Genomic DNA, 15936 nt, shown 5'->3' on the forward strand with positions numbered 1-15936 from the left:
GTCAACTTAGGACATTGGTGAGTAGACGAAACTGAATGACATAGACTACATAAAAGCAACTCTGTGAAGCTGCCATCATCATCCGATCTATGACTGTTGAATCAATTTGATGTGGATAGCCGCCAATAGCCAGGGATCCCCCGTCTTGATGCCAGAAGGAAACCTGGGGGGTATCATGTGTTGGTTTCTTCTCTCTCCAAAAACAACAGGCATGCTCAACCAAGTGAGCGCTACCAGGTCTATGCTATGTACTTACTTTCTACTCCTTCTCGAGCATCATTTTGATCAGCTCAACCCAGTTCCCGATATCCTCGCAAATCTCAAGCTTGTTCTCGGCCCACGCCTTGTCTAGTCTAACTCCTTGAGTGCCGTCAAGCGTCGTCTCCGGGAACACGTCGTTGTGGGACACAATGTGGACGCGGCCCCCAGGCCAATCTCGAGGGTAATGTTGGCCGTTCGCGACTTGAAGGGAAACACAACCAGAAGTTGCGGGATCGGGTGCGCAGTCAGCGTGATGTCTACGGGCAGGCTTGCCTTTACATCCGTCGTGATCGGTGGTAGAGGCAGCTTAGGCATCAAACCTGTAATGTCGTCCTGGATAATGGGCGTGGGCTTCCAGTTCTCGTCGTCCGGGGCGATCTCGGCATATCCCGGCTTGGCTTTGAAGCTCTTCGCCAGAAGAGTAGAGAGGAATGCAAACTGCCGAAGGACTGCCATCATGGCCATCAGTTGACGAGGATGTTGCATTGGCACCTTGCTCAGCACCTGGCCATAGACCGGCTTGTATATGAACAGTGTGTTCTTGTGCCCTGTTAGATTGATAGATCCTGGGTTACTAGGCTTGACGGTGGTGACTGCCTGGGCCCGTCGGATGATACGAGGCTCGCTAGGGTCGTAGCCACTGTCGGGGGCCACGGGAAAGACGATAGCGTCAAAGGTGACACTCGACTCGGGCAAGGGAATGGCCGCCAAATTATAAATATGAGCTGCGGCTGCTGTTGTAACGACTACGGGTGGGTCAAATGTTGCCGTGAAGATGACATCCGGGATCTTAGGACCTGCTTGTACGCCCATACCCGCTTCGGCTTTGGGCTCGTCTCCGGAGGGCAAGAATATCATTTCCGGCTCCTGCCAGTCTAGAACGTAGCCTGATGTCTGTTGCAGCAGCATGTCATCGTTCGTCAGATCTTGTGTCTTCTCGACATCGTCCGAAATCCAATTCTCCGAGACGCGGATGGCCGGGATGTGCATCATTTCATGCCTAGGCGCACACTCGATGAGCATTCCCCAGGTGAATATACTCGGCGACTTCTTGTGGACATCTACACTTCTCAATCTCCTTGCCGTTTTCCAGTAGTCCAGCATCAAGCCAATTTTGCCCCTGGCATGCATCATGGGAAATCCGTGACGGAGGCAGAGGGCAAACATCTGAAGTCGGCTGTCTGGTAGTACATTGGTGGGCTTATTCTCGGGAATAGTATTGTCGTCTCGAAGCTTGAGCATGTCCCATTCGTGTAATTTGAGAAAACTCTCATACAAGCCAGCAATAGCGTCGTAGCAGTTTAGTGCCGGGAGAACACTCAGCTTATCCAAGGCTGCGAGCCGCTCTAGGTTGGGTTGGAATGCGAGCAGCGTCTTGGTCAACGGACTCTGCCCTGGGGCCAATTTCAAATCTTCCAGTAATATGTCAGCGGCCTTGCCTACATGCTTTTGGGCGTTTTCGGAGCATTCGGGATATGTGAGTGAGACGTTTTCCACAACATGGTTGGTAATGATGATCTCGAGCGCAAGACCAACGCCTGCCATGACCAAAGTCTTGGAATGAGGGCCTCCCGCCGGATTGTCCTCCCAAAGGCACTCGAGGCCAATGGACCTAGCAAGACGCTCGAGTCCTTCGTTACTGACCATGGGTCTGGCGGCCTTCTGTGAATGGGCATTAGTTATGGGCGCCTGGTGGATGCGAAATCATGTTTAAGCACAGCATACCTTGACCGTATCGATAATGAAGTCCATCTTCTTCCTGAAATCGTCCTCGTCCGATTTACCAAGGCCCATGGTCCCCATGCTGAGGTTGTCTAGGTGCAGGTCAAGATGGTTATTCATGCCCAGAGCGCCCAGAGCCGCAGTGGCCGAGGGACTGTCAAAATTCATAGCCGAAGCTCCATCGTTAGTCGACTGCTGCTTAAGCGTGAACGACGTGGCAGGCGACTTCTTAACATGCTGCGGCGACGTACGCGAGCCTGACGGGGGAGAAAAGGCCGTCTGGGCCTGTGACGCCGAGAAAGGAGTAGATACAGGAGGGGTGGGGGCAGCACCAGGCATTTGCGAGGGTGTACGACCCTGTTGAGAGGGCGTACGACCCTGTTGAGAGGGCGTGCGGCCCTGCTGTGAGGGACCATGGCGCATTGGAGTCGACATGATGATAGGTCGCTCACTTAGGAGACTGGCAGACGATATAGTCCCACCGTATTAAGGATTGGATGGCGATTCAACCAAAAATTGGCATGGAAATACGAAGCCAAGAACTGAAATGGAAGCTCTTGGGTAGGTAGAAGAAAGACGATCTCAACCCTCCTGGTCTTAGGTCCGAGGTCTCAAGGTGCAGTTTGGAGCACCGCGTAGCAGCAACTTCCCATCTGGGTAGCGTACGTCGCTCCTGCTGGCCCTGCCGATAGAGAAATAAGAAAGAAGAGCCGGGTGTCCGATTCGCAACTTCTCGCAATATGTTTTAGACGCAATATTTCGACCTCGAACTTGCTCAGTTCTAATTGGTGCAGGTGTTTAGCTCATACTGAAGAGCAGAGCATTTGACGGTGGGGCGGCTGGATGGTAAATGTTGATGCTGGCATCAACACAAGCCACTACAGTGTGAGAGGACAGTCTGTACACGCGGCCTTACACTGTAAGTACCCCCCAATCACAAATTCCAACCGGGCTGCGAATCAATCTCAACGCAATTAAACACACCTAAATCACAACCCAAGAGAGCATTTGGACTATCAAAACTTCATTCATTGCGGGCTATGCTATGGGACTGGGGAACCGGATTGGACCAAGGAGATGATCTTTCTGACCAGATACCAATCCATCAGAGTCCAACGCTGAAAAGGCCCGACCTGTCCCGAAGGATCACTTCTGAAAATGACAATAACAAAACTGTTTGTATACGCCATTGTGACTGAAGATATCGCCTTCGGCCGACAGAAAAAAAATGCAAGATTGGTAAGAAATGTGTGGCCTCGTCAACAACAACATCATCATCATGCCTTGCTTCCTATAGCCTAAGGAATACCAAACGAGGGATATCCCAATTGCGAGTTCCAACAGGCAGGCAGCGTGCCGCTCATCATTTCTGTTGATTTTTGATGTTTTCGCCCCCTGTTAGTTACGCTTGCTGGTGTCAAGTCAAAATGAACGGCGGCAAAAGAAAGAAAGAAAGCTATGCCGGAGTCTCGACAACACCCTCGCTGGAATGTATCTTTGTCTCGCTCGTCTGCCGGTCTTTGCCACCCCGTTGTCGCTCGGCTCGTTTCGCCTGTCGTTCTTTGCACTTCTTGTGATAGTTGGTATCGGTGCTCCGCTGCCACTCGAGGTACGCTTCGTACATCAATTGCTGCTTGCACCACCTCGGGTCGTCCGGTCGAGGGACTCCTTTAGGCTTGGAGACAGGTGTAGGCCCGTAGCCGTGGGGGTAGGCAGCACCATTGCCTTGGCTACCAGTTGAGCCTGACTGATGTGGCAAGCTGGGTGCTGGTTGGTTCACTCTTCGTATGGGTACCTGGCCAACTGGAGGCTGGGGCACAAATGGAGCATTGGGCTGCATGTTTGTTTGCATGACAATGGGAGCGGGCATGGCAGGTACCTGTAAGCTTGCGTTACCAAGAGCCTGCATCTGAGGGAGGATATCTCGAGCCGCAAGCAGATGCGCATTTATATCGTTGTAAAGTCCCATGGGAGGAGAAGACGTCGAATCGCCATATCTAGTAAGTGGATACATCCCTGGGGGCAGGTGCATACTCTGAGGGACGGGCCATTCGCAAGGAGGTTGCTGCAAATTGACGGGGTCAGGCTGGGGAGATGGCGGTGGCAGAAGTCCCGGTGGAAATCGCCCATCTCCCAGAGTGCTCATCAACTTTTCCTTCTCGCCATCGTCTTGGGAAATCGCATCGAGCAGGTCAAGGAAAACGCGACCCCAAGCACGCAAATCATCGAGGGCTTTGGGATTGAGGTCGGATACCTCGGGGGATTCCTTGGTCGACTTGAAGAAATCCAATACCGAAGGCCTGCCTACTTTTGGCGCGCTGGGTTGGCTGAATGTCGCAGGGCGCTGCGTCGGAAGCCCACACAGAGTGAACTCGGAGGCCTTGGGGTTGAGTGTTGACGCTGCATTGGAGAAAGCTGCATTACTAGGCCCGCCAGGCTGACCAAAGGATGCTGTATGGCATGGCTCAGCAATGTCTTCGGCCGATTCAGATGTGCTGCGTTTGTTGAGCTTTGCAATCAACGCATTGTAGCGAGTCTCCTCTGCCGGCGGCGCTTCACGTGGCGGAGAGCTCGCCTTTCCCTTGCTACCAACCTTCATGCTACAAATTGCAGGGTCTTGCAGAACAGCCTGATCAGTATCGACGTTGGGGGCTGTCTTGAAACTTGCTCGATGGGATAGTTTGTCCAGATTCTTCACAAAGTACTCCTAAGATTGTGTGAGGAATGTCCGTCCATCATCCACCTTCTCCATCTCGGCCAGAACTTGAGGGAATTCGAAGCTCATCGAACTGCTTGGTGTGCAATCGGCTGGCGTAACCTTGATGAATCTTGACGATATGCTACCGCTGCCGTCAAAGTGATCAGATTGACCTTCGGTTATGGTATCCAGCGAGATTAAATCGGACAGATCCGCGTGGACGGTAAATGAGTTTCCGAAGTTGGCCTGCAACTCGATCCCACTCGTGCCATGATTCTCATTCTCTGCATCATCTGCATCTGCAAACTCCTTCTTAGTTGCAGGGGCTGAGTGGATGAACTCGGCGGCGACAGGCGTATCTCTGATCCTGTCACAGGTGACACGCGATGTATCAACACGCAACACGGGCTTGGGAGAGGACATGATTTTGGCCGGAATTGCGGTTTTGGGAGGGTCGATGGATGTGTCAGCTCTCGGGCGGCGGTTGTTACGCCAGTCAGTACTCAGCAAGGCTTCGATCTTCTTTGAGCCAGGTTCTGCTGTAGCGGAAGACGGCTTCGGGATGTAAACGAAGCTTCCCGTTGGAAAGGTGTCATCTGATTCACTTGAGTGAAGAGAGCCGCTGTTGGGGTTGCCAGTCTTGATTGACATATCGCGAGCTCTACCACGAATGGTCTTGCTCGTTTCGGCTAGTGAAGACATGATGCCGTCGCTTGCTTTGTGCAAATTGAGGTTCTGCATTAGTGAAGGTTGAATGGTCTGCACAGGCGCTATTTCGAGGACGTGAGCCAAGGGTATTGTGAAGCTGAGCCTATATGTATGTTCATCAGCCTCAATGTTCCTCAAATAACAAGGGATTAACAACGCTCTAACACCACTACCAATCACGACGGGGGAGGAAAACTCACTACTCCTTCTCTCAGTTGATGGACTGTGGCTGTGGTGGACAACCGCAAGACATATGATGAAGGTTGATATCGGCGAGAGCCAGCCTGCCTCGGTGCTACGTTTTTATTGTTGTGATTTGAGTAGAACAGCCAGCTGTAATTCCCAGGCAAGCAGGACTGCAAGACGAGAGGGCCGATGGTTGCGATCGAGTCACGGCAGATGGAAATCGCTGGGAACAATTGACGGGCTCGGTGGGAAAATAAATGCCGTAAGTTCTGCAAGCGAACTTTTGAGGGGAGTCCAAAAAGAGGAGGATCCAAAATTGGGTTTACAGAGAATACACGTCGCTGATCGAGTGCTTTGGATTGTTAACGAGGCTATTCGGAATGAAGTGATTGTTGCTCGGAAGATACAAAACCCCCCACGATCACAACCACAATCCACCTCGACACTCATCAATGGGCTCAACAAGCCAGAAACAATTAAACGGTAGCAACTTCCTGTCACGATTGTCCCAGGGCAAATGGCAGCTTCTACGGACCGCAACCCCCTCCCCCTCAACCGGATGGCCCTTTCCATTGTTGACTTGTCCCCCTTGGAGCTCATATACGACGAAGTCGAGAAAGGAGTAAGCAAGACCCGCGACAAAGCGGATGTAGTTACTGACCTTGCGGTAACTAACGCCTTAGCACAATGACTATCAACTATGCCGCGAAAGCCCCATGTAAAAAGCCCCATATAAGCTGTAGCCTAACGGAGTGCTTACGGCGGTGACTCTTCACCGTGTCTGTAAGCTCACCATGTCTGCAAGCGACATATATACCCAAGCTGTATCCAGCATCTTGAAACGAAGCATTTTGTGCGAATTGGAATTTTTCATCTATTTCTTCCAATGGAGTCGCAAGGCGGGGACATCACATCAGCGCCTGGAATTGACGACTTTGAGGTCGTTGCTCGAGATGCAGTTCCTTCACAACCCCTCCCCTTAAGGCCCTCAATAGCAATACGAAGAGCGGCCATTCAGAAATGGCTGCAGCCTACCGATTATCTCTCGCCAGGCAATGAACTTATGAAACATGTTCATTCTCACGTACCTGGGACTGGGTCATGGGCGCACGAGGCGCCGGCTTTCCAAGCCTGGTCCGGATCCGCTGCACCAAATTGTTTGGCTTTAAAGGGCGTTGCGGGTAGTGGCAAATCCGTCTTCGCTGCCAGCACTGTTCGCAAACTACAACAATCAGAGCCGGACGTCCCAGTGCTATTCTTCTTCTTTCGCCAAATCGTCGAGAAGAATCACAGTGCCAAGTACCTGGTTCGCGACCTCGCCTCGCAGTTACTACCCTGGAGCGACATATTGGTGGGCAAGTTGGAGGAGCTCAGCAAGTCATGTGGTGTGGACGGCAGTGAACATGGCGCTTTATGGGATGCTATTGTAGAGGCAATACATCATATGGAGAAGGTCTACTGCGTTATTGATGCACTGGATGAGATGGACGACGAAGACTTCGATGTGGTCAGTCGTTTATGCAGCATTGGCAATCACGACTTTGGGGCTAGGGTTTTGCTCACATGCCGGCCTATTCCCAAGATCGATGACGCTTTGCGTAGCTTGTCGGTGCCACAGATGAAGTTGGAGCCTTCACTCATTTATCCTGACGTTGCCAAATACGTCAGCGTATCGTTGGCGACTCTGGACACTACTTTGAGCCCGGAGAAGGAGGATCTGGTCAAGCAGACCATCTGTGAACGCGCACAGGGGCTGTTTCTGCATGCCAGATTAATGACCGACAACCTCACCGATGGTTTGCAGAAAGGCCGAATCGCTGAGCAGACATTACCCGACAGTCTAGAACGGCTTCCGAGAAACCTCCGTGAGGTATACGACGCCATGTTACTAGAACACGCCACGCGCAGCGGGGTGACCCGAGAAGAGCAGGCACGCATATTGATGTGTGTAACTCACTCAACCCGGCCTCTGCGACTCATCGAGCTTGGCTCTCTTGTTGCACGTATGAAGGGCACTGATGACTTAAAGGAGGGAAGGCACTCGTAAAGGCCAGCTGTGGGAGGCTTCTAGAAATCCTTGAAGACGAATCCATCAGCGTTATACACCATTCTTTCACCGAGTTTCTTCACGACGACGCTCGCGATACATCTTGCTCCTCGTTCCCAGTGCTTGACGCTAGCTCGGCGCATGCGATGCTCGTGGAACTATCCCTTCAGTACCTTGACAGCTGTCAACTTCTTGACCCCAGCCTTCACAATCTAGTTAGCCTCGAAGAACCAAACCGGAGAACTAGATGGGTGCTAGGTTCAGAGACTGCCTCTCAGAGCGATATTGATGGAAGTGAGCTGGTCCGCGACGGTGATGATGACGATGTTGATGAGCGCGAAGATTATGGAAGCGGAGAACCCGAATTGAAACAGCGCAAATACTTTATAGGAGACATGGCCTTGGACCAACCACTAATGAGATATGCCATCGACAACTTACATTACCATATGGGGAAGGCTAAGGATGATGAGAAACGCGTCTTCGATGCATTGGACGCTTACCTCCGACCTGGAAAACCGGCTTTCGAAATATGGGTGATGGCATGCATGACGTTTAACTCCTACAGAGATACGACTGGCCCTGGCAATGCGTTCAGCATCGCGCATTTTGTCGCTTTCCAAGGCATACCACAGTACTTCCTGCATCTGTCCCAGGTCGATGGGATCCAGCTTGATGAGCCCGATCGCGACGGCCGGACACCATTGTCGTATGCCGCGGAGCACGGGCATGTGCAAATTGTTAGTCACTTGCTGGGAAAAGGGGTGAATCCAGAATCAGCTGACCACGAAGGTTGGACACCTCTTCACCATGCTTCTCGTGCGGGTCATTATGAGATTAGCAAGCTACTGCTGGAGGCAGGGGTTAGTCCGTTGATTTCGACAACAATACCTACACCTTACAACCGCCATGAAACTCCATTACAATACGCCTGCAAAAAGGGGGACCGCAAACTTATCGATCTTTTTCTTCGTCTTGTGCCTTCAAGTGATGCGAATAAATGCTTTCACTGGGCTTCAGGTATCGAAGCTGTCGCGGCAGTACTTGAAATGGGGGATGTTGATGTTGATTGTTTCTCCCGTGGTGAAACAAGATTATTCAGGGCTGCAGAACATTGGGATTCCAGTCTTGTGGAAGTTCTTCTAGCACGTGGTGCAGATCCGAACAAACGATGCAGCGAGCAGCCCTCTCGTTGGAGAGATGATTTGGATGAGTCGGACGAAACCATCGCTTTAACGACAGATGCCCCTGAAGGCCCGACACCCATGCACGCGCTCACTGGGTTCTTCAAAAAAGAAAATCTCTATCATGAAGAGGAGGCGCGCAAGTGTCTCACACTACTCCTTAGTCATGGAGGCCAGATCAATATGGGCGCCGGTGAAGATAGCAAGACCCCGTTGCATCTCGCGGTTGAAAGAGACAGTCAAGCATATTGGGGCGAGCCATCCCTTGTAGACATGCTATTAGGTGCCGGCGCAGATCCTAACGCCAGGAACATACGGGGTGAAACACCTCTACATGGTGTAACCCCAGGTTCTCCCGGTCTTGTTGACAGTTTTGTCCGCCACGGGGCAGATATCGACGCAGTTGACAATAACGGATTTACACCGCTGCTAACACTGATGAGTCCTTATCACAGACGGCCCAACATCGGGACAGTTGAGAGGTTGATCGACCATGGTGCTGATGTCAATAAGGCCACGAACAAAGGGAACACTATTATGCACATGATTATGATGAATTTCGGCGAATATAGTACAGAGGACATCCCACACCTGATCAAATTGCTTCGTACGGGTGGCGACCTAAGCAAGAAGAACCATGACGGATTGGTGCCGCTTCTGACGTTCGGCTTCGAAGGTTCGAATTCAAGTTCATGTGCAAGGCCAGCCGTCGCCATTTTAGAACTTTTCGCTCAACACGGAATGGACATCAACGCATGCGACGGATCAGGCGAAACGATACTATGGAAAATATTGGGTCTGTTCGATGGGGGTATTTCTCTGATGAAGCAGTTCATCGGCCTTGGAGCAGATCCAAGAGTGCGGCGCTCTGACGGAACCACGTTGCTTCATGCTGCTGTGAAAAATGGCTGTGATCTGGATTGGATTCGTTTTCTCATCTCATACGGGATGGATCCCGCAACTGCAGACCATGAAGGCAACCCGCTCGTTCATCTCGCACTTGAGACGTCCGGAAGAAAGAACCCTGGCGAAACAATGGGGTACGTCCTCGGTCTTGTTGAGTTGGGTGCTCCATCCGCAGACAGGAATGCCAAAGGCCAGTCCGTACTCCATCTCGCCAGCGCTGCCTGTATCGAGAATTTCGATCAAGAGAGAGGCCGGGAACACTTGATTGACTTCGCCTTGAATTCGCCAGCCTTTGCGTGCACCGACATCAACGAAAGGGACAGTGAGGGTGCGACGTCAATCCACTGCGCGGCATCCTGTTCGGAATTCAATGTGGCTAGATTATTGAACGCTGGCGCCGACCCGACCTTACTAACTAATGAAGGCATGTCGCCGTTGCATATCGCCTGCATATCCAGAGAAGCCGGTACTGTCGGCCTACTCCTCTCGGAATATAGGAAACGTGGGGTACTGGACCAACACATCAATCTAAGAACAGCTAACATCCATCAGCGCTCGCCGCTGCACTATGCTTGCCGGTCCGGCCACTTAGAAAGTGTCAGGTACCTACTCTTGAGCGGCGCAGATCCATCTCTGCGTGACCGTGATGGGTACACTCCGCTTCATGCCCTTGCCGAGTCATCCAACGAGGAGAGAATGTGGAAAAGGGGAGAAATAGCCAGCAGAGGCATGACGTCCTTTCAAGTTGACTCGCGACCAACAGTGGCAAATTGGAAACTATTTCAGCCCGACAGGGCAGCTGGAGATGGTCAACCTATTGTATGAGGCTGGTTCGGATCTGGAAGCGGAAACTGAAAGGAGAGGAGGTTCCCCTGTCACACCCATGGACCTTGCAATAGAAATGGGTTGTCAAACGATGGCCGCCGAACTGACTCGACGTGGAATTGCGTCTCGACAAGGGGTTGATGTCCAATTAATGCACGAGCAGGATGTGAAGAAGACAGTGCAGTATCTTGCCTCCTTCACTGACCCAGAGGACGTCATTCAATCCGTTGAGACCCAATTGAAGAACGGCAATATTGGCGCCCTTAAGGAGTTTTTCAGGGTTGACGGTAACCTGTTGGCCCCTCAGAGGGGTTGGAAGCAAACCAGTCTTCATATGATGGCCAGTAAGGGATACGCAGGCTTATTGGAACACTTCAAAGAGAAGGCCTACCAAGTCGACTATTCGCCCTGGATGGAGGAGGAGCAAAACCCCGGTACACTCCTCGCGGCTGCATGTGCCTGCCAAGAACCAAACCTCCATGTAATCCAAACACTTGTCGAAAGTGTCGGCGTGGACGTGAACGCCGTCTCGCATCTACTTCTTAATGAAACGGAAAAAGCCACGGCACTTCACTCCCTCGCTCTTGGCTCACACTTTTGGCAGATTGAAGCACTGGAATATCTGCTAGACCATGGTGCAGATATCTCTGCCCGTGACACGAGGGGTCAAACCCCTCTTCTTGCTGCACTCAACACACGTTACAGCAACGGATTCTGGAGGGAGTGTACAATCCAGATCTTGCTCCAGCGAGGGGCCGATCCAAATGTGGTTGATGATCGGTCCATATCATGCTTGGAGCAAGCCGAGAATAGCGAAATTGCCCGTCTTCTGTTTCAGCACGGTGCTGACCTGTCGAGGTCGAGCGATGCTCTAGCTTGTGCAGTAAACAGGATGGACCCCTTATTAGTGGAGTTGCTCATCGAGAATGGCGCAGAAGTGCGTAATTTGGAATGCGACGAGTACTATAAGCAGAATACTGTCCTCCAAGCGGCCGCGCGAAGGCAGCATCACGAGGGCTTAAAAGGCTCTGACTGTGAAGCGCGTCAGCTTTCAGTCATTAAGTCACTCCTCAGACATGGCGCTGACCCTTTTCTTGCTTACAGAGACGGCACTACCATCTTACAGGCTGTCATAGAAAACCATGGAGTCGTAGGTCCGTTCTTTGAACTGGAAGGACTTGACATGGAACGAAAGGGGAAGGATGAGAGGAGCTTGCTCGTATCCGCGTGTGTTCCCAATGTTCTGGGACATAACGGTCCTCAAGCAGTTCATTGGGAAGCTGCCTTTCTTGCTCTTGAGCGAGGTGCTGACCCGAACGCAAGCGACACAACGGGTAGAACGGCATTGCACTGGCTCTGCACCATGACGGAGCCCTTCGACGACTCACATAAAAGCCTGCTTGCTGCTCTCATCGAAGCTGGGCCATCGGTTGTTCATTCACACGACCAAGCCGGCGCCACGCCCATGCACTTGGCTCTTCAGTCTCTCCAAATGTCCACCATATACGCTTTAATCGAGCACGGAGCTATACCTACCGAGCCTGACCCGCAAGGTGATACTGCATTACACCACTGCGCGCGACATATGACGGGTAGGAAGCATATCGCCGCGCCAGCTTCGGACCTATTCAGGCTCTTCCTAGGGAAGGGCGTAAACATCAACGCGCGCAATCGGCATGGCGAAACGCCACTGCACGCCTTCATGGTCTCGGGGTGGGAGTGGAGACCGGAAGCGAGGGGGGCATCGGTGTGCTCAGAGCCCACGGTATTTGACGGGAAAGAGGGGGAGAAGAGGGAGGGGAAAGTGGTCATGCACACGGACGCCGCCGTCCTCGCCCTCTTCCGCGACGCCCAAGCGGATTGGCGCTGCGTCGACGACGAGGGGTCGTCGCTCCTGCACGTGGTCGCGTCGTGCAGGCACGAACGCGGCGTCCGGGGGTACGAGCTCGCGGAGACGTTCGAGATGCTGCGCCGCGACTTCGGGCTGGATCCCCGCCTCGAGGACAGGCGGCTGCGGACGCCGGTGGATGTCGCGGTGGCTCGAGGGTGGCATGATATTGTGCATTTGTTTAGTGAGGGTGCTGAGGACGGGAAGTCTGGTTTTATTCCTGCTAGTGATTTAAGCTGGTAATGGAATCGCTTGTCGGGCTTTTGTTAGAGTTCTACTGGTGTATTGAGCAAATACCTGATATATAAAGCCTACGCAAAATCGACATTTGACAGTATATGACCGTGACCAGGGCCTGATAGCTCCCTAACATATATGCACAGAGACCTGATGCGGCCCTTACACCGACCGTTTTGCGCTCGATATACCACTTTGAAGCCTCCGGCGTTTTAGGGGCTCTTTAATTGACCCCTCAGAGAGCTGAAGAACTGATTTCCCGTCCTCGTCAATACCCCGTTTAGCATGGTTCTGGGTAGTAATGCTTTCCTTGCCATGTTGCTGCGTTTCTTCGCGATCGTATTTTGCCGGTTTGAGTGTAAACTTCCTTTGGCAGAGCAACATGCAGAACCTGTAATCATGAAGTGTGAAACAGAACTCGTTGACGTGGCCTCTGTCTTCATCAATGTGGTCAGTTATGTGCCTGAGCTGGCATCCTGGCTCCATCCGCTCAGTGGCCTGGATGAGTTCCTGGAAACCGGATCCGGCATTGTCAGACCTGCTGGCAGTCACTATCTCTGGATGCGTTCTGATGTCCTCGATATTGGTCCGTTTCAACCTCCCGTCTCGTAATTGGCGACGGCCCTCGACGAAGGCCCAAGCAGGGAGCTCGTCATCTGGGTCCAGCTTCCTTGATTTGAAGTAACCCAAGTTGGGTTCATGATGGCACCTTGGGTTAAGCTCATGCTCGTACTCGAATGACTGTGTTTCGCTGTTCAATACAGGTACCCTGCAACTACAACCATTCTTACCCCGTTTTAACATGTCGTTAATCGCGGTTTTAATCATCTTATAGTTGTCGTCGAGAGGTCCGCTATATTTAGATACAATGTGGTGGCTGCTGCGCAAGACCTTGGACGGCTCTTCGGAAACGGTCGGTTGTGGTACGCCCATGTACAGGTTGTCTTCAGCCTCGGTATGGCCCTGCCTTTTGGTTCTCAGGCTTTCGCGCTCGAAGCTGGCCAAGATTCGGGCGACTCGGAGCAGCTCGGGAACCCAATGCGTTCCCTCGTCGTCGGGCAGGAGCTGGCACAATTTCCTGGGGAAAATGAACGGATCCTCATGTTGGTTGGTGCTGGACTCTGCCTCGAGCACAATGTAGCCAACCTCGCTGAGTAAGATAGGCAATTCAAGCACGGCCAGCTTCAACCTATCCCTCTTGAAGGAGCTCTGCTTCAGCCTTTTTCGGTCCAGAAAAGCTTCGCAGAAGTTGGTGATCTGCTCCCTCTTATGCGTGTTCAGCCTAGGATGATGGGGATGCACGAAGTCCAGCATGTCAGCCAAGGAAGGGCGCTCGTCCATGGGTGGAAGCGTCTCGTTGAGTGCAGCCATGAAGTCTTCCTCGATGCCTAGGCAAGCAGCAATGTTGAAGCAATGCACAACCTGCACAGCCAAGGCCCTATCCTGGACTTTGCTTGACATGCGTACTTTGAAGCGCTGGGTCACCTCAAGCTCGTAGATCTCCCTCATGAGGTGTACTGGTAGGTCGCAGCCTACGGATTGAGCGTTGCTGTCCTTCCTCTTGATGAAGCTGCAGAGGAGTGTCTGGAGTCTTAGCATGTTATGGTCCTCGGTAGCCCGTAGGACTTTGAATAGCTGATCAAGGTAGTTCCAGTTGCAGGCCCCCAGGGATGAATCAGTGAAGGGGCTGAGCGATCTCTCCTTGCACGTGTTGAAGAGAAAGATACCGAACTCGTAGGCATTATCTGCGAGGTTGCGTTCATTCTCGCTTCTATGCTCTGCCATGAAATGTCGGTAGTTTTCCAACTGAGCCAGAGCACTCTCGCCAGTCTTGGCGACGCTGTTGAAGGTGTCCAAGATACCCTCTAGTACGCGCTGTTCCACCTTTGGCGTCTCCGGGTTGGGCTTGTAGACTATGTCGTGCTCGATTTGAGACCAGGCATGCATCACGACAGTGGCGATCTGAATCTCCACCACGATCGGGTTTCCCTGTGTCCCGTTGCTGCCACCCTTGAGTTTCGCGATGACGTGAGTTGCACGGTAGTTGGGCGGTCTTCTGATGTCTTCCCTCCACTGCTTGAGTTTCGAGGCATCGTTGTCTCTGTTGGTCAAATACTGTTCCAGTTGGAGAATGTCTGGTGCAGCATCCCCCTGGCCCCGGAGCACAATGCGTTCGACGTCAATCTCGGGGCGTTCTTTGAGGAAAGCGACGACGTTCTCGACGTCGCCAGGGAAATAGACGCATATTCGAATGCCCCCGATGTCATGAAGTGCCTGGTACATCTCTCTCAATTCGCAGAATGGGCCAATGTCATCGATGTGGTGCTTCTGCTCCCGGTTGGCCCAGTACTCCCCCAGGACTCGTTATGCCCTTCCAGGCGTTTTTTCAGCTCTGCATGGTAGTGACGAGCTTCTTGGCGACGCACAAGGCTCCCTATTGCCGATTTCTTCTTTTTGATTCGCGAGGTGATTGGGATGTGCAAGATCTGTCTTGACCTCAGCCCGGTCGTGCGGTCCTCGAGTAAGCTTATGATCTTGTTGACATCATGTCTAACCAGAGTCTTCTCATTTTTGTACGCTTTCTCGAAGTCTTCCAACAGGCTCGGGTTTAGACCACTGCGAATAGGCATAATGCCACACAGAGACGAAAAGATGAATACAGCGATGGAACGATGATTGGATAATGGCAGGTTAATGAGTCTTGTCGTGGAAGGTGCATGTTCCATGCCAGGCAAACACTCTAGTTAATATAGAGTGTCTGGCTCAACACCCATGGGCGTGGGGGTCAAACAAACACCCACACAAGCCTCTAGTAAGGCCCAATTACCACCGCCTCACTTTCTGTGACGATATTATTGATTTGATATTGCCTCGCGATACGAATCGTCAAATCACAGTCCAATATTCGGAGGACGGGGTGGGTAGGGTCAGCAGTACGCCCGAGGCTATGCTTACATTGAGACAGGGTTCCTCGGGCGGCCACTCCTGCTGACAAACTCACCAATTCCGGTTTGGAAGAGATCCACGGTACAGATTAATTGGCAGCCATGCTCTAGATATAAAGACCAGGGCCAGAGCGCAAAGGACGCATAACTTCCCGCCCAAAAAGCCTCGCTATTAGCTATACTATCTATAAAATGTGCAACCTGACTTCCATCCAAAGAGTTAAGATACGCAGAGAGGCATGGTACGAAACTGAAAAATAATGATTGCTTCATCTATACAGGGATATCGGGAATTCGTCAGAGCCCAGTCTCTCTTGAATCCCTGTTTG

At 52.1% G+C, this 15936-nt stretch overlaps 5 protein-coding genes across 5 annotated transcripts; 1 reads left to right on the top strand and 4 right to left on the bottom strand.

The window, feature by feature from the left end:
• Nucleotides 1–259: 259 nt before the first annotated feature.
• Nucleotides 260–2418, bottom strand: PG998_012376 (uncharacterized protein; the record flags this gene model as incomplete). Its single annotated transcript, XM_066879192.1, has 3 exons — nucleotides 260–534; nucleotides 582–1923; nucleotides 1987–2418. 3 exons carry the CDS (start codon nucleotides 2416–2418, stop codon nucleotides 260–262), a joined length of 2049 nt encoding a protein of 682 aa, XP_066725576.1.
• Nucleotides 2419–3439: 1021 nt separating this feature from the next.
• Nucleotides 3440–4582, bottom strand: PG998_012377 (uncharacterized protein; the record flags this gene model as incomplete). Its single annotated transcript, XM_066879193.1, has 1 exon — nucleotides 3440–4582. One exon carries the CDS (start codon nucleotides 4580–4582, stop codon nucleotides 3440–3442), a length of 1143 nt encoding a protein of 380 aa, XP_066725577.1.
• Nucleotides 4583–4690: 108 nt separating this feature from the next.
• On the bottom strand, nucleotides 4691–5383 carry PG998_012378 (uncharacterized protein; the record flags this gene model as incomplete). The annotated part of the gene is made up of 1 exon (XM_066879194.1): nucleotides 4691–5383. One exon carries the CDS (start codon nucleotides 5381–5383, stop codon nucleotides 4691–4693), a length of 693 nt encoding a protein of 230 aa, XP_066725578.1.
• A 1078-nt stretch (nucleotides 5384–6461) lies between these two features.
• Nucleotides 6462–12668, top strand: PG998_012379 (ankyrin repeat-containing protein; the record flags this gene model as incomplete). The annotated part of the gene is given in 3 exon segments (XM_066879195.1): nucleotides 6462–7578; nucleotides 7605–10456; nucleotides 10476–12668. The coding sequence occupies 3 exon segments, from the start codon at nucleotides 6462–6464 to the stop codon at nucleotides 12666–12668; spliced, it is 6162 nt and encodes a 2053-aa protein (XP_066725579.1).
• Nucleotides 12669–12824: 156 nt separating this feature from the next.
• On the bottom strand, nucleotides 12825–14945 carry PG998_012380 (uncharacterized protein; the record flags this gene model as incomplete). The annotated part of the gene is made up of 1 exon (XM_066879196.1): nucleotides 12825–14945. One exon carries the CDS (start codon nucleotides 14943–14945, stop codon nucleotides 12825–12827), a length of 2121 nt encoding a protein of 706 aa, XP_066725580.1.
• Nucleotides 14946–15936: the final 991 nt, after the last annotated feature.

The sequence above is a fragment of the Apiospora kogelbergensis genome (genome assembly GCF_038363985.1).
Source record: "Apiospora kogelbergensis strain CBS 113332 chromosome Unknown utg000008l_segment0_segment0, whole genome shotgun sequence".
NCBI classification, from domain to species: Eukaryota; Fungi; Ascomycota; class Sordariomycetes; order Amphisphaeriales; family Apiosporaceae; genus Apiospora; species Apiospora kogelbergensis.